Here is a 26,036-nt window from a genome sequence, read left to right as displayed (position 1 = left end):
AAGTAACGGGCCTTCCTACCGCGTGTTGTCACATGCGATGTTCAGGGTCCGCCCACCGTTCGCTCCGAGTGAGCATCGCTCTACTCGAGCCACCATCGCCGGTGCACGAGGCGGGGAGAGAACACCACCGTCGCAGAGCCGTCTCATCGAGTCGGGCGGCGGCCGCACTGCGCTCGCAGCTAACCTGATTGCCCGACTCGTCGGCGATTTCCGAAACGTGTCTCCTCGGAAATCAGCGGCGTTCGTTCCCCCCCTCCCGCCAGCGTTCGTCTGGTCTGAGAGGCCCCAGCACCGCGCTCGCGAGCGGTCTCACGCAAGCAGGTACCGGAGCAGCGCCGGTGACATAGGAGGCAGCGGGGGATGCTTGTATGGCCCCGAGGGGCCGAGGTACTACAACACCGCCACTTGGTCGTCTCTCCCGCGAGTGTCATCGGTGCCGTTAGCTGCAGCTGTCGTTCCCGCATCGGAATTCGTCTCCGCGCACGGCTCGCGGAGCGCATCAGGCTGGCGCCGACTGGGAAAGGAGACAAAGCGGCTCTTTCTTAACTCACTTCACCCGCCGGAGTCGTCGGCCTCTTTCGCGTCTTCTCTTTGTGCGCTCACCCTACCTTCGCTGGTATTTCCTTCTATTGCGCGCTGCGCTTCTCTATCTCGGATATATTTTGTTTTCTATTCGAAGGCACTCGAATAGCTCAATGGTGTCACTCGCTCGGACCACGCGAAGGCGCACGTATCAGCTTGCGCGTCCTTGTTTTCGTTGTAATTTTGGTGCATCGATTGTTTTGCAATCCCAATGAATACATCCTAAATCTTTTTTTTTATTACACCCAAGTAACAGTCTCACAGACACAGAAAAAAAGTACGCTATAAACTAAATAAACGTACCGCACTCAACCTTGTCATATAAACAATATTTTAAAAAATAAACCATTTTCATGAAATGCTGTTATTGTACCTCACAAGCATAATGGGAAGTGAAGCCTAAAATATAAATTTAAAAGAAGGTTTTTCTCCCGTTTTTGCCTTTCCACGCGATCTGCGAAAAAATAAATTGTCAATATGAAATTTTGCACCCACGCAACATCGGCGAACAGCCACGAGGTGTTGATATTCAACGTAAAAGTGAAATGTAATAAATGCTTCCACAAAGGTTAGGAGCCGAGCCATTATGTTGGTATGCTGTCAGCTTTAGTCACTAGCTTAACCAGCATTCGAAACTCTCTTTTGAGCACCTTACATTTCAGAAAGACGACTCGCTTCCTTTTCGTTACAACACAGCACGGCGACGCTGTTGACAAGTATATCGCTGTGAGGATCCTGATTTTCGTAGCACGATTGCGTAGGTGCCCTCTGGTTAGGTATGCTTACGGGTGGAGTCTCCGTGTACAGCTGCACAGGCGTTCCTCATCAGCTGAAAGAATGACTGCCCCTATTGTAGCTGCGTACTAGTTTAAAGCCGAGTAAGCCAATCAGTGTACGAAATAAAAATACAAAACTTGTACAATGTGAAAAAAGTGAGTCATACAAATCTTTTTTTATGATGGCTCTTGTATATTTGGTTTGTTGGCAAGCAGTGACAAAATAAGTACTGCTCTTCTGATAAAGGTACTTTTTTTTCTGTGTCCAAAGCATGAACACTTAGCAAAAAGAACATAAATAATTACGACGCTCATTCGCCCTGAAAGAATCATTGATTCTATTTTCATAGTAATACTTCATTTTTTTATGCATGGCTGAGCTGCAATAGGCGTTCAGAACAACATAGATTCGAATGGCCCTTTAGAAGCGCAGAAGATATAAAAAGGTTCGTGCACTTTTAAGAAATTTCTCACAACATAGAAACTGACAGGACATATTTTTTATATTTTGGCGGTAGGCGGTCTTAAATACTAATAATTCACAAGGAAACACTTGAAAGTGTATAAAAACTGCACTCTTCAAAAGCAAGTCATCTGCACGTATACCTAACATGAAATAGACCTGCCTTCCTTATATCGTTCTTCTTCTGTGTTTTCGTTTAACGCTCCGCGGTTTAAATTTTTAGCGGTGAGCTTGTAGCAACCTGTTTTGCAGTTTATTGTGTGTTTATTTATTCGCGTAAGTTTCTGTTACAGGTGTACACAAATATAAAAGTTTGTGTATGACCACGAAAAGATTCAAAGCATAGAATTCCAACGAAAATCTAAAGTGAACCTATAATGCAAGACTCGCATCGGCTCGTAAAGGGAAAGCAAATAGCAAATAACGCCATAGTGAAAGATGAATGTTTAGGAGCGTGTGAAACGTTGATATTATCAACAGTGGTGTGACATTTTGTAATGATACCAGTGCCATCAAGGGTCCCGAGTATAATTATTCACTAATAATAAAATCAGTTGCAAATAAAAGAAATAACCTTCCACGCATTACAGCACGCATCGAATTCTGCTTGTTTGTTGCTATTTGAGTTATGGGGGAAAAAAACGCTTGGCGTTACCATGAGGAACGGAGCGAAAGGCTCGAGAGTTCCGTTTTCGCCGAACTGTGCTTCGCTGACGCGGTCAACCTGGTTGCGTCTCAGCGGTATAGTTTCGGTATCGCGCACTGCTGCGTGTGCTTTGCACGGAAGTCGCCATGACGAAAGTTCGACAAAAACCGCGTGCTGGTGATGTTGCCGGTTGCACGATTGACGTACGCCGCTTCAGCTGCAGCAAAGAAACCGACGTGACATTCCACTTGGTGCCGCAAAACAAACCCCTGCGCTGGAAGTAGATAAAGTGGGGGTGCCTCCACGCCACTATGCAAAGCAGCCAAAGAACCTGCATGTGTGCTCGCTGTGTGTTCATACGGAGTAATATGAAATCAACCGCAACTTAGGTGTGGCTTGCAATGGGCCCTCACGAGCAGTGCTCTTCTGGACTGTTACCTTCAAACACAGTGGCTCGGGGAGCCTTCCCGACGCACTGTGCACGAAGGAGGCAGATTTGCAGCTACCGTGCCAGCTGTCACGTGATCACCAAGGGCGCAGCTTGTGTGCCTCGACGTCGCTACAAGCGCCCCAGTGAGTCGACAGCGCTTACTATACTCTTTGCAAACATGAAATAGGTATATAAAACTCTTAGCTTAACCAATTTCTCCTCTTTTATATAGGCGTTTATATTTATCAGGATATTCAGTCAATTGGCTTCGGTGCTCGAAAGATTGGTCCGCAAGATAGCAAATAGCCTCGGCTGCTAACCCGCAGGTCGCGGGTTCCATTCCCGGCTGCGGCGGCTGCATTTCCGATGGAGGTGGAAATATTGTAGGCCCGTGTGCTCAGATTTGGGCGCACGTTAAAGAACCCCAGGTGGCCAAAATTTCCGGAGTCCTCCACTACGGCGTCTCTCATAATCATATGGTGGTTTTGGGACGTTGAGACCCACAAATCAATCAAATCAATCAAGATAGCAAATAGCGTCACTAGTGGTGTTTGGGCCACTAAAATGAAGTCGCAATATTCTTTAGACTTCAGAACAAATATTGTGATTTCGCTGAACGATGTGGTTCGAGATGCATCCCCTTACGAAGTACAAGCGTCGGTCACATAGCAAAAAGAGGGCTCTGGTAAAATTGGTTTATATACGGTGAACCTTTCTCTGGTTGGTATTATAAGGTAGACAGAGCGCACGCGCAACAGCATAGAAGTGAATGAATTGAAAGAAAAAAAAAAACGGCCAGGCGTGTCCATGTTTAGCGACATTTCCATCAAATGTTTCGCCCGTCAAGTTTTTGAAAATTACTTAACTAACAGGTATAAAAGAAAATACGACTCATTGCGAAAACTTGCTCGATTTGCGCAAGAGGTCATTGCGTTTATGCAGATTACAGCTGCCTCTTTTTTTTTCTTTTAACTTGGCAAAGAGCTTCAAAAATACACCTTTATATATTCTAGCACTTTACCATTAGCATAACTTGAAATGCGAGCAGTGAAACTTAAATCAGAGTCCCTCTTTCGCGTAATTACTCCGGGTTTTAACGTGCAGTTGGCAGTTCCATTTCACGGCACGAGCTATACGCAAGTATCGCAAGTGCGCGCATTGCTGAACTACGTAACGTAGATGATTCGCAGCTTTCAGAGCGCAGTTTTGCCTGGGCAGTACGTACGGGCGATTAAATATGCGCTGCGGCGACACGTAAAACGAAAGTTAAAACACGCTCATTACTGAAGAAAGACGAACGCAATGCAGTCTTCTGCAGGGTAAAAGGCACAATGCCCTGACAGGCTACATACAAAACGTCCGAAAATGCTGGTGAAATACATAAAGCGCCTCTAGGGATGGTGCAAGCGTCGCACTACGCGGTGCACGAGATGAGACCGGCGGCAAACCGTTAGTGTTCGAATAAAACGTGTCACACATCTGAACGGGCTCTCTTGCACGCGGAAAATTCTCAGTGTTGTTCTATCCCACCAGCTGAAGCGGACGTCTCTGGCCTAATGGTCAGCTTATTGAACGCACGCACGCACTCACACATACACGTCCTATATTTAATAAATAAATTACCGGTGATCACGATAATGCCTAGTGCGAAATTTGAGTGCAGCTGTAAGCGTGTATTTGCTTCGCGAGTCCGTTGGCGACGACGGCCTTAGCGTCAGTTTAGACTCCGCGAGCTGCATAACCTTTCAAGTTGCATAATGATGATGATGCAACAGTGGCTTCAGCAGGTTGCGAATACTATGGCGTCATCTCGTAGCCTCCTGCAGTGCTCCGCTTTTCTACTCACCCTTTGACTATGCCCTTCGCACACGTGGTCTAGTGCGGCACTCTCCTCCCCTTCTCAACCTTTTGCCATCCTCTCCGCGAACACATCTCTTTAGATGGGTTCGTTCTCTCGGTAACGACGGAAGAGGCACGCCGATGCTCAACGCAGCAGCGGGTACCCAAGAGCGGCGCTCTAAAACTTGAGCAAACGTCTCCTCCTCGAACACGGCAACAACAATAAATTGCAGCGCTACATGATTAGTGCTGCAATTTCTCGGCGAAGCATCGCTTCGTCGCATGTCTGCTTGACAAGGCGCGCAAATTACAAACAGTGAGAGGTTTAATTTCCAGGATATACCGTATCAATGAGATAGTAATAAGGGCAGCAAGAGTCTGAAGTCTGGAACTTGATGCTATTTTAGGAATATTCAACAAAAACAGTGATGAACAAGCGTTTTTTAATTGCCTTCTGGACCCTGCGTCCACGTATACTCATGTTAAGCCATCCCAATAAAACACTAGAAAAATAGAGAAATTCAAAATTACATGATGTCTCGTTTTGAATCAACTACAAAATCAGATGCTGGTGCTTGTGGCGGAAACAAGTGAAATAGGTTTCTCGACACAATTTTCGTGACCTCATCACCCATCTTTCCTCGGCCAACTATAGGCTTGACGCTGCTTTTCTTTGGGCACACAGAAAAGTTCAGAAACAACGGCGAGTAAATGTAGATTTCGTGCTACGATTTGTAGCCTTTTTATATTTTTCTTGCCATTTATTTTATGTATTCATCTCTCTAAACAGCCGTGTGAACTTTTTTTTTTCGCGTGTGTTTTAGCATCCTTGACCAGAAAACAAAGGGGAGTGCTGTATGGGTCAGCACAATATTGAGACATGTAGATTGAAACCAGCCACAACGTCATGATGTTGCGTTTACCCTCCGCTAGCCGCACTTGCAGTTTGTTCTTTTTAAGAAAAATGAAGTTGTGGGACATTTTCGCGAACATTTCCCAAATAAACAAGCATATCAATACAATGACCAAGTTCATTCTGTGGGCTTTTCGAGTGCTGCAGAAATACTTCAACAAACAAAGTGTAGAAGTTACTACACCTCGTTGGTCACTGACGTTTCACGTCACATGAAACTATTGAAACTTTTTAACAGAGAAGCTGTTTTAGCTATCCGTAATTTGCATCATTGTCACATATGTGCGGTGTGGCCTACGCAAAAAAAAAAACTACCACTATCATAAATGCTATGAACCACAGAGATTAGGGAAAACTTACTTATCACCACTGGCCCACTAAAAATAAAAAAAGACAACAGTTCGACCTGGCCATGTCACGTTCAAATTCGATATAGCCAAGCCAAACCAAGATTAACCTAGATGTAGCTAAGTTATTGAAACTTCAACCTATCTACAACCAAGTTCTACCTAGCTACACTTAAAATAAGCCTCCCGTCGGTCTATAAGAGGTTCAAACACTTGGTTCTTTCTCTGGAGTTTGGACGTCCGTGGTCTGTCTTTGATATTCAACTCGAATCTCTGTGCGCCGAGAATCACCATAGAAACAACCTATGTATATAGAATCACCTAGATAAAACCCAGCAATGGTCTATAAGCAACCTATCAACAACTTTCATCAGCTTGCTAAGGCTTGTAAACAACATAGAAGCGACTAGATTAAGTCTACGGATTTCGTTCAGTTTCGCTGGACAAGCGCGGCTTAGCGCGAGCTTTGCCCATTTCTTTTTTTTTTTTTCATAACCACTACTCTAGTCAAGGTGATCTTTACTTCACTTCCAGTGGGAAACCGGCTGCACATTCGTTTCAGGCTCGTTTGCAACTGTGACTAGCCTCGGTCAGGCGACTAGGTTAGTCGCAGAACGGCTGGTCGCAAATGGCCACTTTCCCAGCAAAGCGACTGCTTTGTCTCACTCGCACACGGCTTGATTTTTCAATCACGCGACTGCAGTCGTAAGCCTTTGAACCAATCATATGATCAGGAAAAGGACGTCAGGTTATTTTGCAGAGCAATAGCCATGCGAGGAAATATGAATTCTGTGTGGCGACGGTTATTATAGGTCGCACGAATGTGTGAACAACACTTACCTTATGTCAATTTTTCCAATTTTTAGTCTCCTATAGAGAGAGAGAGAGAGAGAGAGATAAAGATGCAAAGAAAGGCAGGGAGGTTAACCAGACGCCCATCCGGTTTGCTACCCTGCACTGGGGAAGGAATGAAGGGGTTTAGTCTCCTATCATTCGCAACTATGTTTGCACATGATCGCACAAACACTGTTCGTCGCTAGTGTTAATGAGCTTTTCTTTTATGAAACGTGCTCATGAAATGGTGGTGTCAAGCGAATTATGGCGAATTTAGTTCCGTGTCTCATTTTGCCCTCCTAGGCTTGATATTGTATTTACCTGTAAAAAAAAAACATGCCTGATTGTTGGCATCATACGTCATCTACACGGTGTACAAAAATCATGCGTACTTTGTTTTGCTTATATTTTCCTAGGCTTCTCTCTGAAACTCGCTTTTCGATACATCGACTCATTGCGTAGCCTCGTGACGACGGCACATTGCGCTGCACAAATAACACGGGCAATAGTCACCGAGAGATGCATGCGCAGTGATATCCTGACTCATTTGCATGTTTTGAGTTGTGAAGCTCAAAACATGCAAAGATACCCATGGGCCATAATTCGAAGAACGTTCTAATGCTTCCACGCTGGGAGCGCCAGAAGGGTTGCGCAATTCAGCTTACACCTGGCAACAACAAGCGCGTGATTCAGTTTTCGAAGTCCACCAGAGTGCCCACGTGTCGTCCACCATGTTGCGATTTGCGCACGAATGTGCGCGAATTGACTCTGATCGAGTCTAACTCATTCACCGAAAAGCGTCGCAAACGTATGAAAAAGTGTACTCCTTCAAAAACAAAAGACTGCGTGTTTCATCGAGGTGCCATACTTTGTTGTATCACCCACTTATTTACGTAAGTGTCGTAAAGAGCGACCTCTAGTGAGCCCGCTATAGCAGTCCTGCCAGAGCGGATGAAAAGTGTGAGCGGCGTGCATGCCGCATACACAACTCTTCGGTGCTGCTGGTCCCACGTGACCGTTTCATTTGGATCATTTTATTCAATGAAATTAGGGAGCCTCGGTGACAGTATGTCACCACGTCACAGGACGCACGTGTTCGAGATACGAAGAATGCAGATTAAAACGCACTTTACGCCTCCCTCCTTCACCCGTTTTCTTTTTTTAACGGAGCTTTTACAGCTCACTTTAATTTGATGATGATGATGACGATATTAATGAATAAATTAAGCATTTATTTGTGGTGGAAACAGAAAAGGCCTCCTTCATGAACCTGCACGCGCTCTATTCGTTGTCTTCTCCATAGTCGTCATCTTGATCTTGCGCCTCGCTCGTGGAACACGAGCGGTGATTGCTACGGCACAGGATAGCAGTAGTAGTAGTAGTAGTAGTAGTAGTAGTAGTAGTAGTAGTAGTAGTAGTAGTAGTAGTAGAAGTAGACTTTTATTCAGCCACCATTTACAGGCCGAGCATTTCGACCGCCTGTGCAACCAGTCGACGCTATTCTTCTTCCCCTTCGGCGCCGATCCAGTCGAGCCAGGAGGTGATGGGAAGGAATGGGGGTGGGTAATTGCTGGATGGCTGAGCAGTTGGGCAGTGAAAGAGGCAGTGTGACAGGTCGGCATATGGGCAGGGGCGGGGTACAATAATCTGATGGGCCAGAGATCGAAGAGAGAGAGCAAGAAAGAGAAGGGTTGACAAAAGACTGAAAAAAATGAAAATAAAATTTTGGGAGGTAAGATTTGATGGCGGGATTCAAACGCGCCTTCGCACGAGCCGAAGGGCAGCACCACGCCCGTGCACTTGGCTATCCAGACACGCTAGCAAAGCACAGCACGGCTTTGTATTGTATAGTAATATAGTACAGCAAACGTCGGAAAAGGGAAGTGGGGGTGACGAACAAAGAAGAGAGTGAGAAAGGAATGTGAGGGCAGAGGAGCAGAGGCATGACGTTGAGGAGACAAATGAGCATGGTAGAGAGTAATGCATAGCATAGACAGAGTGAGCAAGAGAGAAACAAATGTATAAAGAAGGAAAAATGGTAAAGAGGAAGAAATGAAGAAAGAAATGGAAATCAGGTGAGAAATAGGGGGAGAAGGTATAGAGAGAATACAAAAAGAGCTAGAAAGAGAAAGAAATTGAGAGAAAAGAAGGCATAAGCAAAAATGGAAAGAAAAAAAAGAAAGAGAAACAAAGGATGCTGCCCAAGAATAGCATAGTTTTATATGGTATAGCATCTACACTATGCTTATACTATGCTGGTACGAAGCTTCATCAAATTTTTTTGAAAAAAAATTTAAGTTGAAAGGCATCGTTATTCTGCTTTTTTTTTTCCTCAAAGCGAGGCTCCGTGGTCCGTTCGCCGGCGCTCCAGTTTGAAACTAACTCCGTTGGGCAGTGTCTCTACGCGTCCTGTTCGGGGAGGGGCACGGTCATTGGGCCGACTGACAATGCGCGTCGGTGATGTTAGCACCTTCAGTCAAACAAAGGAACAAAACACTGCGAAGGGGGAGGAACTGTCCTCAATCGAAGAAGAAAAGGGCGCGCGAGGGAGCCATCGCGTTCAAGGCGAATGTGACACGCGGCAAGCGGCATTAGCGCCACAGCGAAACTTCGTTATGCAAACTCAATTGGATCATGAATTTCGCGAGCGCACACGCTCTTTACAGATGTGCCCGCTTTATTATTTTCTTTTGTTTACCCTTTGTCTGTTTACTTTTGTTTAACTTTTCAAAGAAACGCTGGTGATTGGAGCCGCCTCGCGCAACGCGGTGCCGAGGCGGTGCCGAGGCGGTGCACTAGTGCGGAACCTCCAATACATGCGCTGCCTGGTGGACCCACGACGCTGAGCGTCACAGCAGTTTCGAGTGCAGACATTCTGAGCATCGAAAGAAAAAAAAAACGGGCAATCGGTTTCGGTTCTGTAAAAACATGCCACATTCGCTCCTCCACACTTCTTGGGGACCTTTGATGCAAAAATTTTGGTTTGTCTGTCTGTCTGTACCTTTGTCTGTCTGTCTACTCTTAACGGCATCGGGTACTTGAAACGGCCGACCCCATCCGCAGCGCCCACCAATGTTGCTCAAGATTCAGCGTTCTAGGCTTGAGCGATTGTCAATTAAAAAGCAATTATTGCGCATGTCTAGGGCACCATAACAACACGCATATATTCTGCATGTGCGTCTTTACTAGAAAAGACATACATAATTATTTTAAGGACCATAGCTCTTATCACGCTGCGCTGACCATGCAACCCTTGCACGAAAAGGCGAGTGTTTCCAACGCTTTGCTAAGACGAGACGGTGGTGGCACCTACCCGCTGCCTTTCGTTCTACACCTTATCACCTCTGAGATGGGCGCGCACACCCGTCTCAGAGCCACGCGCTTCGTTTTTCAAGAAAACTGCCAGATGTCGCTCATGTCTCTTGTGTGACGTGACTTGATGCGCTCTTTCGCCTCCGCTGCACGCTCGAGGCACACTAACGCAGCGCGTCCAGAATACCATTCACCAATTTTATTGCGCAGAACAAATAAATGTTTTGTTCACTCTCTCCACACGCAAGACTATCGTCTTTCGACGACATTTGCAGATAACATGCAGATACAGGGCAAATCTTTTTCTTTCAAAGCACACGCAAGCCCCATCATCCAACCCATTTGCCGTCTCTTCTTTTTGTTTCTTTTTTTTTGCCTAATGGCGCACATGCTAGTGAGTGGTGTTCACGGCGTGCCGTGTGTGATAAGCCGGGTGTCTCTCCGAGGTTTTACGGCAAAAAAGGAAACAAGAATTTAGGCTGGAAAAAAATCTTCTCAGAAAGCATTGACAGCTCCTTCATTATATGGCTGGGCGTTCTGCACTTGTAACTTGCGTTTGTGTGAAACTTTTATTTACGATGTTTTTGTTTGTTTGTTTGTTTGTTTGTTTGACATGAGACTGCTTAAGCTCGACCCGGATACATACAGTCCCTATTACTATTGTATTCAACATGACAGGTATGATTGAGGGTGACTATTTACTGCGAACATTTCAATACATGCACGGAAAACTAACCGCAGGCAGGTAACCTCAATATCAGAGTACATATGTATAACCATTGTATGCGTACTCGAGCGCACATGGCTGCAACCTTAGACTAAGTTATGCTGAATAGAATCAATCTTCATCTGGGTACATTATTTATGAAGAAACGACATCAGCAAATGAAGAACACACAAGGTGGGGACGGTGTCGAATATCCGCCCGCCCCCGAAAAAACTTTGAGGATGCTTAAGCGTCGGAGTCAAACACGATAGCGTAATCGGGACCCGTTCACACTGCCTTGTCATTCACTTACCATGTTGGACTACTATGAGGGCTTCTCAGTCGAAAAGAAGCGTCAATGCCTCTGGCACTGTTCTCTTCTATCCTAGGTTGTGTACTGGAAGAATAGTTAGCGAGGGGCCTACAATACGTAATAATTTATACCTTTGCGAAATAGCGAAGTACCCAATACACCTCTGTAAGGCGACACGCGCGCCTACGAAGACGCACTCCTTGATGAGGCTGTGGCTGATGATGTTGGTGGGTAAATATGACTGAGCACTTCGTTATAAGTGGGTCTTTATTCCATCCATTCGTTGCGTAATTCACATATGTATGACGCCTGGTGCGAGCCTACGCATCTGACTCGCAATATTACACCTGGTAACGAAACATTTGGTGCTAAAAGGACGCCTGTATTTTTTTTCCTAATCAATTTCAAGCAATCGCGTAGGTATATGAGATATAGCACCCGAGTTCGACGTAGAATGCCTTGGTTAAATGCCGCATTGAACCTATGGTTTTTATTCTTTGCACCTATCAAGACTTTTTCGCAGCGTTAATAATTGGCATGAAAATCATGGCCTTCTGAAATGTTGCACCATTTGTCATATTTTGCCCTGACAGATACTTATCACCATTTAGTGAAGTTTCCAGGCCTGACATGCGTTATGATCGCAAATCGCTTACCAAGATTTGAACTTTTTCGAATTTTGGTTTTGTTATCTTCTCTCCTTCGGCTTTGGCACGACGAGGCAGTTTAAAATTTATACCATTTGGAGTGTCTGAAAACAAGCACACACGGCATGAATTTTGATTGTCTGAATAATTAGAACTTTTAAGACGCGGGACTCTGTCGTTCTATACTGTTCAGTCAGCGAAAAAAAAAAGAAATGCTGACAAAAGCTTTTAAGCGCACATCCTTAACGACATGATTAGCGCTTTCCCTTTTTTCAGACTAGAAGACTTACCTCGCACAGAAAAGCGCTCAACTTGGCACGTTTTCACGGCTCATCTGTTTGAGCCGATAAACAAGGGGAGATAAAGCAGCCGAGTGTAGACCGAGATAGAAAGGCTTCAAGAGCTGGCATCGTGCGAATCAAATCGGTGAGCGCTTTCTTCACTTTTCTGTTTCGCCCACTCGAACCAGCCCCGCGCTGAGCGGCCGGAGAGCGATTTGCATCGTGACAAGTGCGAAACAAAAGTTTTCCGGGTCCCCGGCGGTAGTACCAGGGATGCGGCGAGCTGGGTGCGCCGAGCAAACAAAGCTAAGCTAACTGCGTCTCGGTGCCGGAAAGCATTTGGCCGTAAGCACCTTAGGCGAGTCCAAAGAACCGTTTCGCTCGCTCCGCGAATACCGAGAGGCGCGCGGGCTGCGCGAGTGCATTTCGATTCGAAGAGTCGGGCCTCTCGAGCGGCACCGTGTCGTCTTGTTGGGAGGCGGCATGGGAAGACTTTGAGGAGCACGCTGGGTGGTGCAGCTCGACGTTCGCCGCTCGCATTTGCTGCTGCTTTTTTTGCTTTGATCCAGTGCCCTTCTTTAGGTCCAATGTGCGCGCCTGAATGCTGTACGAAACGGATGGGGAGAACGAACGGCATAGGTCAATGCTGTCTGCCTGAAGAAAGCTCAAGTATGGCCGTGGCGGCGCAATAAACCGGGTTTTGTTTGTGGAGCTCATGGCTCTCTCTCTTACACGTATTTATATATATATATATATATATATATATATATATATATATATATATATATATATATATATATATATATATATATATATATATATATATATATATATATATATATATATATATATATAAATGAGATCTAACAGACAATAATGCCAAGGAATGTATAGGGGAAGTTCTTAAAACCAATTTATGGTAAATAAGACGACAAAAAAGTATGGGAAAAAATAACTTGCAGTGAGCAGGCAAGTTATTTCCTGCTGACGGCAAGTTCTTTTTTCACCCATTTTTCTTCTTATTTACAATAAATTGGTTTTAATAACTTTTATACAATCTTTGGCATTATTGTCTATTAGATCTCATTAGTATTGTGTCAAAACACGCAAAAACAAGCCCTTAGGTATACAGTTCTTTCTGCTTTATCTTCAAGGTCAGAGAAACATTAGTAATGGAAAAGCACTTGAAAATGATCTGATACGATTCAACTTTCAAACGCTCTACGCCTTCATTTGAATATACATTCCTGTGAAATATGCTGATCGTTATTGCAGCTTATTCTATAGATCCGCAAATAAGACTTTTGATTGGTGCCTGCTGCTCAAATCAAGGCCATATTAGAGTTTTAGAGTTTACACTCAGCCGATTTTTAAAAGGGCGCATCTCTTGATTAGCTGGGATTACCCAGCCTAATGACGGCATTTAGTTTCTTCGGATTGATTCCCTCTCTGTCATATTAGAGCGATAAAGTTTGCGGAGCCTCTGTTTAATCAGGACGAGTGCGCGTGCCTAACGCATATAGCCGGAAGATTACAGCAAGCTCTGAACTTTTAACTCCGACATAACTGGAAAACAGGACCCTTTCCGGACGACATTTCAATAGCCTGGTTCTAGTTATTAATACTGAATTACTTTAATCTCTGAACTACCACGACCGCAGTTCTGAAGTACTAATGACAGCCGCCTGCTTGAGCACGGAAATTCGGATCAACCGGCACGCTAATTGTACCGCTTCAGACTGCCTTCGCTTGTTCGCTTCCCTTTCCTCCCCCTCCTAACCATCACGACACACTTTCGTCTTTTCTGCACTAAAATACGTGGACGCCGTTTATTTTATTTTCATCTAACTATCTACCCTATGCTGTACGCCAATCGACGTTGAAACTATGCACTTCACAGTTACATTGGCCTGCAAACCAGCTTTTGAAGGCCTTCTTTTTTTGTTGGTCTGTGCCTCTACATATTAGTACCCCTGAGAGAAGATGAAAGGGAGAGAGAGAGAGAGATTCCAAGTAGTCTAGCTGTCTGACTGTTCTGCACGAGGAAATAGGTTGCGGTCATTTGTGCATACGCATCCAAGGACTCTGGCTGCAAGGTTTTCGTCCCCGTTCAGCCCTAGAAAAGCTCTCGTCAATGGACAGCCGTACTCAGTTCGTTTCTCTTTACACGTAGACGACGATGCCGGCTGATGACGCGCGTGTATCACGTGACTACCACGGCGAGGCCTTTTCTCATCTGTGCCCGCGCTGCTCGTGGCATATTTGAGTGCTCGCGGGTATAGAGAGAGATTTGTCTATGTCTGCCTGTTCGCGCGTGCTTGCATACTTCATTACTAAGTTTTCTGTCATTTAACATGTAATTTATACACCGATATCGCTCAGTGTTTCACTTTGGGCAAAACTGCGACTTCATTATTTTTTCTGTGAATGCACTCCCATTTATTAAAGTGATTTCAATAGATTAATATATAAACCTAAGAAAGTAGTATGTCAGTTCATTTTAGTGTCTTTAATCACAAAACATTGAGTAATTAAAGTGATATTGAAAATACGACGCGCCATATTCTGACCACTCTCTGTGTACCTCTGAACTTCATTTGCGCAGGTGCGAAGTGCGGTCGGGGCCAGAGTTCGTACTTCGTAAGTACCACTTCTTCGATGACTCCAAGTTCCATATGGTACAGTTCTTCTACCTGGACAGCTCGTGCACGGTTCCGGCGTATGCGCTAGATGGCTGGGGTAGGCTTGAGCTTTCCAGCTTGTCCTGGGTGGTGCCCGGGGCTACCGAGGCCGAGGCTTCACTGTCCCACCTGAACGTGATAGCCTACACTGCCGAAGTGGCCGAGCGACTCAGTAGGGCAGTCAACAGGTACGAAAACAGCTTTCATGACGCTGCGCTTGTGCGCGCCCGTCGCTTATCATCCGCGCGTAGACATCAGGGCGTGCGGGTGTAGAGCGAAGTGTTGCGCACGCAACTGGATCATGCACTGCAGCTGCAGTTTTGTCATGGCAGTTGCCTCAGCACGGATTTCTTTTGCAAGTATATGGAGGCCTCCGCACTTCCCAAACAAGTTTCAGTGCAAGAATGGTCTAACTTGCATCGGAACGCCTCAAACAAACACTTGGTCTCAGCAAACTGTAGTATTTTCACAGCAGTTATTGTATATAAGCTGAAGCAACAGCCCCACTTGTCAAGTATGGTTTATCTTGACTGAACATTATTAAACAAGGGGTTTTATGCGTGTATCTTCATTTTGCATCAATATGCATAGTTTCTGCGAACAGTCATGGAAAGAGACATACAAAAATGAAAATAAACGTGTTTACGAATAGCTGTGCTTCTCGTGGGGGCGTCGCAAAAACACAACTCTGTGTTTTCTAATTTTACTCAGTGAATTTGCAACAAGTAAAATTGCAGGGCTTGGAAATAAATAAAAACTTCCATTTTGTTTGCCAGGTATCTTTCTAGATTACGTTATGACTAACTTCGACGTGGTAAAAGCGCCTCTATCACACAAATTTGTGCGTTACAGAGATGCTCAAGCGGCATATTGGTAGCCAATGTTTGAAATATGATTATCAATCTAGCAAGCGCCAGCCCTGCTTGAGAATACTGTCATTATCTGAAACACCATTGTAGTGTTCAGTACGTATTTATGATGGACAAGAAAAAAAAGCAGAGAGTCAACGAACATTACAAAACTTCAGCGGCCTAACTACCGGATAAGAACCTTCTCAAAGGTGCCCAATCATTTCGTTTGTCCACTGAGGGTTTTTTTTTTTTGCTGAAGATATGAGCCGGAAACAGTTGTAGAAAGCAGTTCTTATCATACTATCGCAACTACAGTTTTTTTGTTGTTATTACTGTTGCTGTTAATTTTGCATTGGTTAGTATGCCTACTCCAAAGAGTTTGATTTAGCTCGAGTAGTTTGGCTAAGTGCGTGTACATGGCAGTTGAGTCGACTTCATGCCTGAACTCGCTTTCAGCAACGATGAACAGCACTATGTGTTCTCCTTGCTGGCTCTGTTGATTCTGTTTTGTTTCGGGCGCTACAGCGCGCCGCATATCATCTCGTTTAAACGCCGCCTCGCCAGCGTGTTAGGGCGCAGCTCCGGACTCGGTGCGTTTGTGTCGGATTTCACGCGAGTGAACCCGCACTTTTAACGGGTGTCGACGCAGTCATTTTAGAAAGAAAGCTGGCATTGTTGAAGAGTGCGCACGTAATGATTGTTCGCTTTTTATAGAAATTTAGCGCGTTCTTCTTTTCGTGCCCTATAGCATACAGATACTGCTTCCTTTTTGTTCACATATTGCGAGAGAGAGAGAGAGAGAGAGAGAGAGGGGAAGGTAAATGAAAAATAAGGGGCTATGCTGTTAAGTTACTTATCAATACTAATTAGTAAGTAATGTTTCGCCTAGTATCGCAGTGTCTATTCATGTATAGAAATATATAGCCACGTACATAACTCGCCACACCCAAAAAGAATAAACAAATGAAAAAAATTTAAATAAAAAACATCTCCATAGTTCTTGCAATAAAGTTTAATGCTTCGTTAAGGCGCAGATAACCTGTTTTGAGGCAGTACAGCAAAATTGTCATTCATATACGTACGTACCAAGCGATGGTAGCAGACAGGGGATTTCTTACTGCGGTGTTTCTCGTCTCGACAGGTCGTGCCCGGGAGAAATCAAGCGGCCCTGGGAGACGTACCTAAAGTATCGCCTTGTCAGCTTCGTGGAAGGTCGAATTGCAGACAAGCCGCTTGTCGAAGATTTTGTTTGCACAGGGGGCCTGCAGTTTACCCTCAACGAGCTACAACTGGTGCGTCCTACACCGCCAATTGACCGGAAGTTAACCTTCGGCTTGGACACTGTGCAACTTTTTTCATTATATGTTCCTTACAAGTTCCTTCAGACTTACGGACACGTTCAATGCAAAAACTTTCAATTGCACCCGTCTGTCTTAAAATAGCAAACTTTCTTACAGTTAAATCTTAACCGTTCACGTTACGAAAAATTATTGAATAAGCGATGTCGCTAGAGCCAACTTTTAAATAAGAGGCCTCGTCTTTGCCCTGACCTCAGGCCCAGACATCAGGCCTACTATGATGTAGACAAGTCCTCGTGTCCGAACTGTGGCTCTAGCGATACTCATTGTTGAACGATTTTCCATCGCTTGAACTTTTTGTTTTCTTTCATGTGGGAATTCTTTTAGTTGTAAAACGCATAAATACAAACAATCGCAAGGATTAATCACTAGCTAAATGTATCGCTAAACACAGCGCAGTCCTGGAGATGATAAATAAAAACACTCGCAAGGAATAAGCCAAATGTTATCGCTAATCACAACGCAGTCCTGGAGATGAATAAATTATTGCAAAAACTGGGGATTCCGCAATAAGTTCTAGCTCAGAACTTTCGTTCGCTTATCTGTTTCTATGCACTAATACATGCTTCTTTCTGTTAAACCGTTATTTAAATATTCACACGTCCAACTAACATGACTGTGCGATTCTGACGCAGATAACGAGGCCAATGCTTCGATTCAATTTACAAATTGCACCAATCTGATGGGTGGGAGCCTGTCACAAAGCTTGCTTAGTTAAATTCGTTAGAATAGTTTCACTTACATACTACCAGTTCCACCAGAAGGCTTACTAGTGTTTGCTAAGCTTTTGTTTCAGCGGTAAATTATAAATTGTATATACTTGCAGGTTATCAACTAAAGTCGCGTTTCTTCCAAGTGATCAGCTTGGCTGGCTTATATTAAATGGCAATTTAAACCACTCATGCTTTGGGGGTATATCGCACAGATTGGAAAAAAGATCTGTGCGATTAACGTTCAAGAATGCCCGTAACTGAAAATATATTTGTCAAGAAGGATGTTTTCTTGGGAAAATTCGTTCTGCCTGAAGTGAGTAACTGTCTGAAGTGTCTTCCTCTTGTTGTCAGCCACTCGTAACAGGTGTTTCTGGCGCTTGAACCTTCAATGCTATGAGAAATCGCTCCAAGTGAAAAACAAACCTTTGTGAACGCGTGCGTATGCTATTGTTAAGAATAGCATACGCCAATTAGTAACATTCCTAAGTCATGCAGTCATAAATATACTAAGACGAACAGCAAATGTGAGGGAATATTACATGTAGCCCCAGATAAGACGCTGTTCCTTCTCATTTCGCATACGTTCCCTATATACAACGTGCGCATTTTAGCTCGTAATTGAGTAAAGTCTGAATTAATAGAAAAAAACTCTTGTACGTAAAACTGGTAGTGTGCGGGTAACATGGCCACGCCCCGTTCTCTGGCGTCACCATCAATGCGATTTTGATCGTGAGCGGGCAGCAACAGACGTAATAAATGGAGAGTGCAGAAGGGTGTCATTTTTTATCTCATCAATATAGGCATATTCACTGCGGTGAAAAACTCTAGTAATAATCAACCACGGTTCAACCACTCTTAAGCTTGGTGGAGACGCGTCGCCATTGGAATTACGTGTCAGAAGAAGCGAGATGATATGTTCTGGCGCTTAGCCATGTACCCCTACGTGCAGCATAAGGTAGTGTGACCTTCAATCTTCAAAAAACCCGACCACTTCTACTACGTTTAAACACATGCGATCGCTATTTTTGCCATAGCAGCCAAGATAGAGCAAGTTAATTATTCATTTGTGGTCATTCGTTACAAACCATTCATGACATTGGTTTGCTCGTTTTCTTAGGGAAGACGTAACACTACTAAAAAGCTTTTTTTCTGGGAACTTTATTCTTTTAATTTGCTTAAGTTGTGGTTATCAATGGGAAATCTGAGATTGGCACAAATTAGAGCTGGAATGCCTACTTGCCGATCCAATATATGCACAGGAGTCTCGCTCTCGTAATTTTTTTTCCCAGGTGTTATCTCTGATTTGTGGGGGAGTTCGCGGACACACGCATTGCTTTTTCAGCTTCTCATGTACGATAAACAAGAAATGGATATTGATCACATAGGAACAAAATGGGAGCCCACGTGCGTTCTTGACTGAATTCTCTAATACGCAATATGTAAGAGCGCCTACTGAAAACATGGAAGCATGCATGATGCTCTTCGTCCATCCACACTTCGATCAAGTCTCTAAAAATGTCCCAATATAGCACGGTGACGTGCGGCCTTAGAGTTCATAAACAGCGAGCACGGGGTTTTCAAGCACCACGTGCAATAACGAACAAAATGGCGAGGCACTGGCACGAATTTGCAGGAAACAGTAAGACATGACCTGTGAATACCGACAAGCGTCCTCGAAGTCTGCGATATAGCTGATCTACTTGTACGTTTTTGGCTGCTCTGTTCATGCAATTGAGCCAACAGACCTTTTCCTTCGGCTTCAATTTAAGTCGTTTGACGAGAAGGTTTTCGATTCTTGCTTTTGGCTTTCCAACAAAACAATTGTCTCCACAAAATGCTTTGCGCATGTATGCTGTGCATTGTGACATGCCTGCGTCGTCGCGTTTTGTGCCTGTGATGCACCATGGTGCGTATCATTCGATCTTTCACTCTTTTTATCTGCAGTACTACAATGGGCCCGTACGGCAGTATTCAGTGAAATTTTCATTAGACTCTTAATTTCTCTCCATAGAATGTAGAAAGGTGTGTGGCGTTATTTATGAAGCCACTCTTGCGCAAGTTAATGCTATCGTAGAATAGATATTGCGATAGCGTATTCTCACTTGTTCTGACTGTTTGCCGCCACGAGCAGATCCGCATCGTGCACCAAGGTCCTCTACCGAACCGGCGCCAATCCGATGCGCCTGCAGCCGAGCTGTACCTGGGCGACATCCACAGCGACGTGCGCAAACGGCTCTCGTACCGGCCTACTTCGTACCAGCCACCGCTGCTCGAAGCAAGTGTAAGTTTCCACATTTACTTGCATTTGTGCGTTTCTCACATCACTTACGAGTTCTCTGAGTTCGCGTAATCAGTATCATCTCCTTCAGGATTGGTGAATCAACTTTGAGGATATGCAAGGTATAAATGCATTCTATATGTAGCAGATGCCCTTCAACAGTGAAATTGGCGGAGCTTTCTTTTTTTGTTTTCTTTTTGGCATCTTAGCTCCTCGTAAGAACTGAATAAGCAACTTTTTAACAAAGGCCTGCAGGAAGGTGGTGCAGTGTGAATATGCGAAGCGATTTTTTCTAGCTCTCCACCACAAAATGTGAAGTGGTGGACAGCCGGGTCCCCGCGCAACGGGTTGGGATTCCTCCAGGCAGATTAAGCTTCACCACTCGGGCGACGCGTCACAGCCCCTCGAAGCTCGCCTGTACCCTGTTTAGCTGCTGGATAGGTGGCCGGCCAGCACTGGGGATCGAACCCCGCACCTCCCGTATCTGAAGCGGACGCGTACGTGCAATGCCACAGCTACGGTGAAGTGGTGGACAAGTTAAGTGTATATATAAAGACAGTATGGTGCACCCAGAGGGTGTGAAAGTTTTCGAGTAGAAATTGTAGGGTGTGTCCTCCGCCACACAATGTTAACATCTGTAGATTTTAACGTTTATTTCATACTTGCAGCCTATATAAAAAAGCTAAAATGCCATGTCCCTTTTCTTTATTGAGTACGAGGAAAAGGAGCAGTGGAGCTTGGTCATCGTTCGCACTGATGGTATTAGGGCAGAAAAACATTGAAGGAGACGCGGCCGGCACAGCATGGACGCAGGCGGCGAAAAATCATAACCATGATGTCAGTCGGGACATATTCACAGTGCCCAAGTAGGTGACCTCAGACACGACTTCTATGGTTCGGTTCACAGGGCAGTTTTGTTTACCAGCCAGACCACTGTCCTTTCAAGCGACTTCACTAAAACTATTTCGTAAACGACCTTGAAGTTCGCACGAAATCGAATGTTTTATTTTTTAATGCGACGCATTTCATTGCGCACCGCAGGCACTTTGCGTCTATCTATCTATCTATCTATCTATCTATCTATCTATCTATCTATCTATCTATCTATCTATCTATCTATCTATCTCTGACCGCAACGTCTGGGTGATATCGTGATCACCTCCTGAACTTGAGGTAAACCAAAATTAGTATGGAAGAGCGTAAGATGGTTTGGCGAACATGACTCTCTGGCATACTGTGGCAATCCCGTCACATACGCCTTCAAACCTTTCCCGCTAGACATGTGTGACACATGCCCCTATAATTCCGGTGGGGTATGCCACAGGTGATTGACCTAGTTTATATCTTACCCGTGTTAATTACCCGGACATGGGTAAATTACCCGTGTCCGTTGTCGCCTAAAAAGACGACAACGGACACGGGTAATTTTAAAGCGAGAGCGTTAAGAAAAAGCTGACATCGGCAGTGTTGACCCGATGAACGCAAAAAATAAATGTCAGGATTCCAGCAGGAATCGAACCCCAGTATCCGCCTTTTTCATTTTCCTGTGCTGTTCTCGGGCGTTTCGGTAGGGTTTGGTAGGGGCCGCGAGAACAGACATTGCTTGAACGAGGGCCTCCGAGACCAGGAGGCGTTTCGCGACTTTTACGCTAGGTAAAGGCGCATTTCCCGCGGCATCGTGGAAAAGGCGTATTCTGCGTGGCAATCAAGTATTTTGTCAAAACGCCACCACGGGCATCGAAACCGCTCTCGAAAAAGACCCTATGCAAACGTAATGTTGGTTAAACGTCAATTGCATGTTACAGTGCTTGCTATCTAACTATATAACAAAATGCAGGTGTCACGTAAGGTTAGCCTTAACGGTATACTTGAGCGCTATCTACTGACGTTGGTCTACTCAATTCTAGCCAGACTTACTATCATCAAAAGCAATAGCGCTACGTATCGGCTTGGCGCTTGTAATACCCATGTTGTTATTGGCATCCTTACGCAACTGTAAACAACCGGTCATATAAAACATATGCGACTGTTGAACATATGTCTGAGCGCACGATATTTGTACATATCTTTAGCATCGTTTCGTAATTTTTGTGTTCAATAAAAATTACAACACAGTCACTTTCCATTCGCATGTTTCGCGAAACATCAATTCCCAAAGTACGTGGAATCTGCCTATTCTCTTTTCTTTTCCTGAATGCGCATTGATAGGTAACAAGCGATCCGTGTACAATGAGGATTTATGATAAGGACCTGTGCGCAATATAAATTTGGATCAATTTTATGTGCACGTCGTTTGCGCCATAATGTGATACAGGTGAATGTTGGTGCAGAAGTTATGTCAGTGGGCTTATTATGTGCGTCGAAAGCACCAGAAGAGAAGACTCCGATTGGGTCAGTGAGTGAATAACAACTAAAAACATTGCTCGTAAATTTCAGAAACTTATCATATGTTTGCTCTCTATCTATATTCAGCGTTGTACAATGCACTTAGACTCCTTGTAATCCACATGACTATTTCTCGTCAGGTGATACGACTCCGCAACAACTACCGAAACTCAGTCTGGTTGCGAAGTGTTGGAACATCGGCTGATGCATCAACTGCCAGTCCCAAATGATAAGCACGTCACATACGTGGTCAAATTCACTGTCGCCAGCTGTTGCCGTCGGAGGAAAACTCACATTTTTAATGAGAGCTGAAATAGCAACTACCGTGGCGACTGCCCCTTTATTGTGAAATTGCGTCATTGATACACATATACTAAACTAACAAGAATAAAAGCTAGTCCACCTCGGTCTATAAGAGGTCACGGTGCTCGGCTGCTGATCCGAAGGTCGTAGGTTTGATTCCGGTCGCAGAGGCCGCATTTTGGTAAAGGCGAAATGCTAAAGACCCATGTACTGTGCGAGAACAGCACACGATAAATAGCACATGGTCAAAATTTGCGGAGCCCTCCAGTGTAACGTCCCTAAATCATGCCCTGGTCATGGGGCGTAAAACCCCAGATATTCAAAATGAAAATGATGAGCCATCTCCCCGAAGGAAACCATGATGGGATGCTAAGCAGCAGTGGTGCGCGGCGTTGACCCGGGGCGTCGACGCGAGTGCTGGAAGAACAGTTTGAAGCGAAACTTGGTGTAGCCTTTACTCGAGTAAACGTTTCTTTGAAACACAAAGACATGGAAGGCAAGTTGGGTTTTCTGTAAGTTTTATCGCAGATAAAGACTGTTCGCTCGATGTGCGCTCGAACGTTGCGAGCAGTGGAGAGGGTGAAGCGAGAGAGATGACACGCGGCGAGCGGTGACAGGCTAGGGAGAGAGTGACGTCAAAATGCGCGCAGTGCGAGGGAAGGCGTGACCTACTTGACACCGCCCCAACACCTGTGGCCACGGGAGGCGCTCTTTCTGTCTCGTCTTTTTTTCTCTTTGTCAACCTTGGGCCACGTATTTCAGCCTAATATGTACCAACTAGCCCAACATAATGTACTGTTAAGCACGGTACAGATTGGGGGACAGCTTTATACAGGCTAGTCAAAGAGCTTCTTCGCATATAAAACTACACGCTTAATTTGAGAAAATGAAGGCATTGTAGTATCAGAGTGTTGCCGAAGCTATCACTGACTGTGGGGTAGGACACGACGATCGCAGTGGTTTGCAACGAAGAGTACAATGACGTGCATGGTGCTTATCTTGACGTGACTGCAGTGAATGTCGCCTAACTGGAATTGTTTTCAACTCGCTAATTTTTCCACCTCTGTGCGATACGGAAATAACATTAAGCTTCTTCATGGTGCCGGCGCTTGCCAAAACGTGTGTGGTGCTATACTTACCACGAGATTTATAGGTAGTGTCAGGGGGGGCGCACGGTGGAGGGTGGGCAGTTGCTTCGCCTAGTCATCCAAGGGGGGGGGGGGGGAGTCTGCCCTATACATTTATTAGATGTGAAGCAGCTCTTTGGCTAGCCTGTGTAACCCTGTCCCTCAACACCGGGGTGATGCCTAGTAGGCCACGCCTTCCCTCCCAGTGCCTTCGCGTGACGTCACTCTTTCCCTAGCCTGTCGCCGCTCGCCGCGTGTCATCTCACTCACTTCACCCTCTCCACCACTCGCATGTTCTGGCCCACTCCTCACGTCGGCATCATCTATTCACCCGCGCCACCTTTCTCCAACTGTAGGCGAGAAGAAGCCGCGGGTAGGCGCGCTGCGCGAGCTCGCGCGCCATCGTCTATAGTTATACATATGCTACCTTTAGGTAGCAGATTGCGCCAAGATACGCCATCTTTGGTTCAAATGTCTTGCGGGAAAGCCACTCACCACCCGCGTAGGAGCAACGCTAGCGCTTCAAAGTGCTACATAGTCTCTCAATATTGAGGGATTATGGTACTAGCGTTGATTTATTTATTTTTTCGCTTTCTTTAATATTTTGAAAGTATGAGTGAAACTCGGTTGCTCCGGTCACACCTAGAAGCCTTCATTTGATGGTTATGTTCTTGGTATGTAATAATAAAACAAAGTGCATAGCTCTTTGAACCAGTGAGATAAATATTTATAGTTGGTTACACTAGCTTTGCCTTTTACGATGTTTTTCTCATTTACAAATATGGAATCATTTTTGCACTTTTGAAGGCAATCGAACCAGTTTGGAATGAAATTGTTTCGTCACGTTGGACTCATTCGTTAACTGTGTGAGGGAGCCAGGTGTTTTTGTATCGCCTTCAACGGAATCGAGCTGAACAGCGATCGAGAGTGCCCGTGCGGCGCCCATATTACGCACGGCTCTCTATTGCGCTCGTATTACAATCGCGGCTCACGACAGCTAATGTGAAACAACAGCCGATGTCAACCACGCTTGATATGCCCGGAATCATCGTAGCGTTGGCTTCTCTGCAGTGCATTTGAACCACTTATGACCACGTGATCTCGCTCGGCGAATAGGGGCGCTGAAGTCCTGTAGGCGAAGCGAGCGGCGCCCGGAAAACAGTGGCGCAACTCTGCTACCTAAAATACCATATACAGTAACTCTACCATCGTCTAGCCCAGCTGTGGTCGTGCAGCGCCGGCAATGTGGACAGCGTGCCGCTGATTGCCGCGCGATCATGCCGACGGGTGGGACGCCGTCAGGGCATGTTCCCCGCTAGTGTGCGGGTACCTTTCGCGGCCTTCGCCGGCATTGCGGAATAGCGAAGCCGATCGCGTTCGTCAATGGCGACGTCGCGCCTGGAACACCAACGAGGCGCGAGCCAAGGAAGCCGTATACGCAAGCGTCGACAACAAAAGACCAACGACACCGACGAGGTGCGAGTCAAGAACGCCGATCGCGTCGTTCGAGAATAGAGACGGTGCGCGAGTTACACCGACGAGACGCGAGCCAAGGAAGCCAAGCGCAAGCGTCTTCAACGCGTCTCTCTTCTCGTGTCTTCGCGTTTTAAACAAACGTTTAGTCCAGTAAACGCTACACTGATTTTCGCTTCAAACCTTTCTTCTAGCACCCGCGTCGACACCCGTTTCAGCCCGGTGAACGCTGTGCGGCCCGCTGCTGCTTCGCATCCTATCAGGGTTCCCTTCGAGGAAATGGTTAATATGATTGTTTTAATAGAAAGGAGGGGTGCTGCGATAAACTTTCGACCTCCCTCCACCCTCTGAAGTTTAACCCTGCTCTCACACATGGCTAGTGTGAGAAACTGCCGCTTGTAATTCAACGAGACGTGATCATAGCGTAACGTGCTGACTGCTGTCAAACGTAAACGCGGTAGTTCACCTATAGCTGTTCATTTCCGTGTTGAGCTAACTGTCCACCACGTAGGCGACACTGAAAACGGATACACACTTCACGCTTTTCAACAGTTTTGGAGACTTGTTGTCGCTGACTATCTTCGTATAGCTGATAACACCAATGGGACACAATATTCGCCGTGAACTTTCCAGCATAAATAAAGCTTTTTGTAGCGCTATAGTTTCCGAATGAACACCCATTTGCAAAGTGTTCAGTTCCTTTTCTATACATATACCAATTATATAAGCGCCAGAACGTTTTACAAATATAACGTGTTGCGCTTGCATAACTATGTAT

General features: G+C 45.3%; 1 protein-coding gene across 1 annotated transcript in view; it reads left to right on the top strand.

Annotated features, from left to right (window-relative positions):
• Window positions 1-26,036, top strand: part of LOC142775719 (protein APCDD1-like) — a 376,459-nt gene that overhangs the window by 187,254 nt on the left and 163,169 nt on the right. Inside the window, exons 3-5 of the mRNA XM_075877527.1 lie at window positions 14,695-14,958; window positions 16,763-16,913; window positions 19,824-19,973. Of these exons, the coding sequence (XP_075733642.1) occupies window positions 14,695-14,958; window positions 16,763-16,913; window positions 19,824-19,973 (565 nt within the window). The remainder of the gene's footprint in view (window positions 1-14,694; window positions 14,959-16,762; window positions 16,914-19,823; window positions 19,974-26,036) is intronic.

This window comes from Rhipicephalus microplus, chromosome X (genome assembly GCF_043290135.1).
Source record: "Rhipicephalus microplus isolate Deutch F79 chromosome X, USDA_Rmic, whole genome shotgun sequence".
Classification (NCBI taxonomy): Eukaryota; Metazoa; Arthropoda; class Arachnida; order Ixodida; family Ixodidae; genus Rhipicephalus; species Rhipicephalus microplus.
This window is presented reverse-complemented; position numbering and strand designations above follow the sequence as displayed.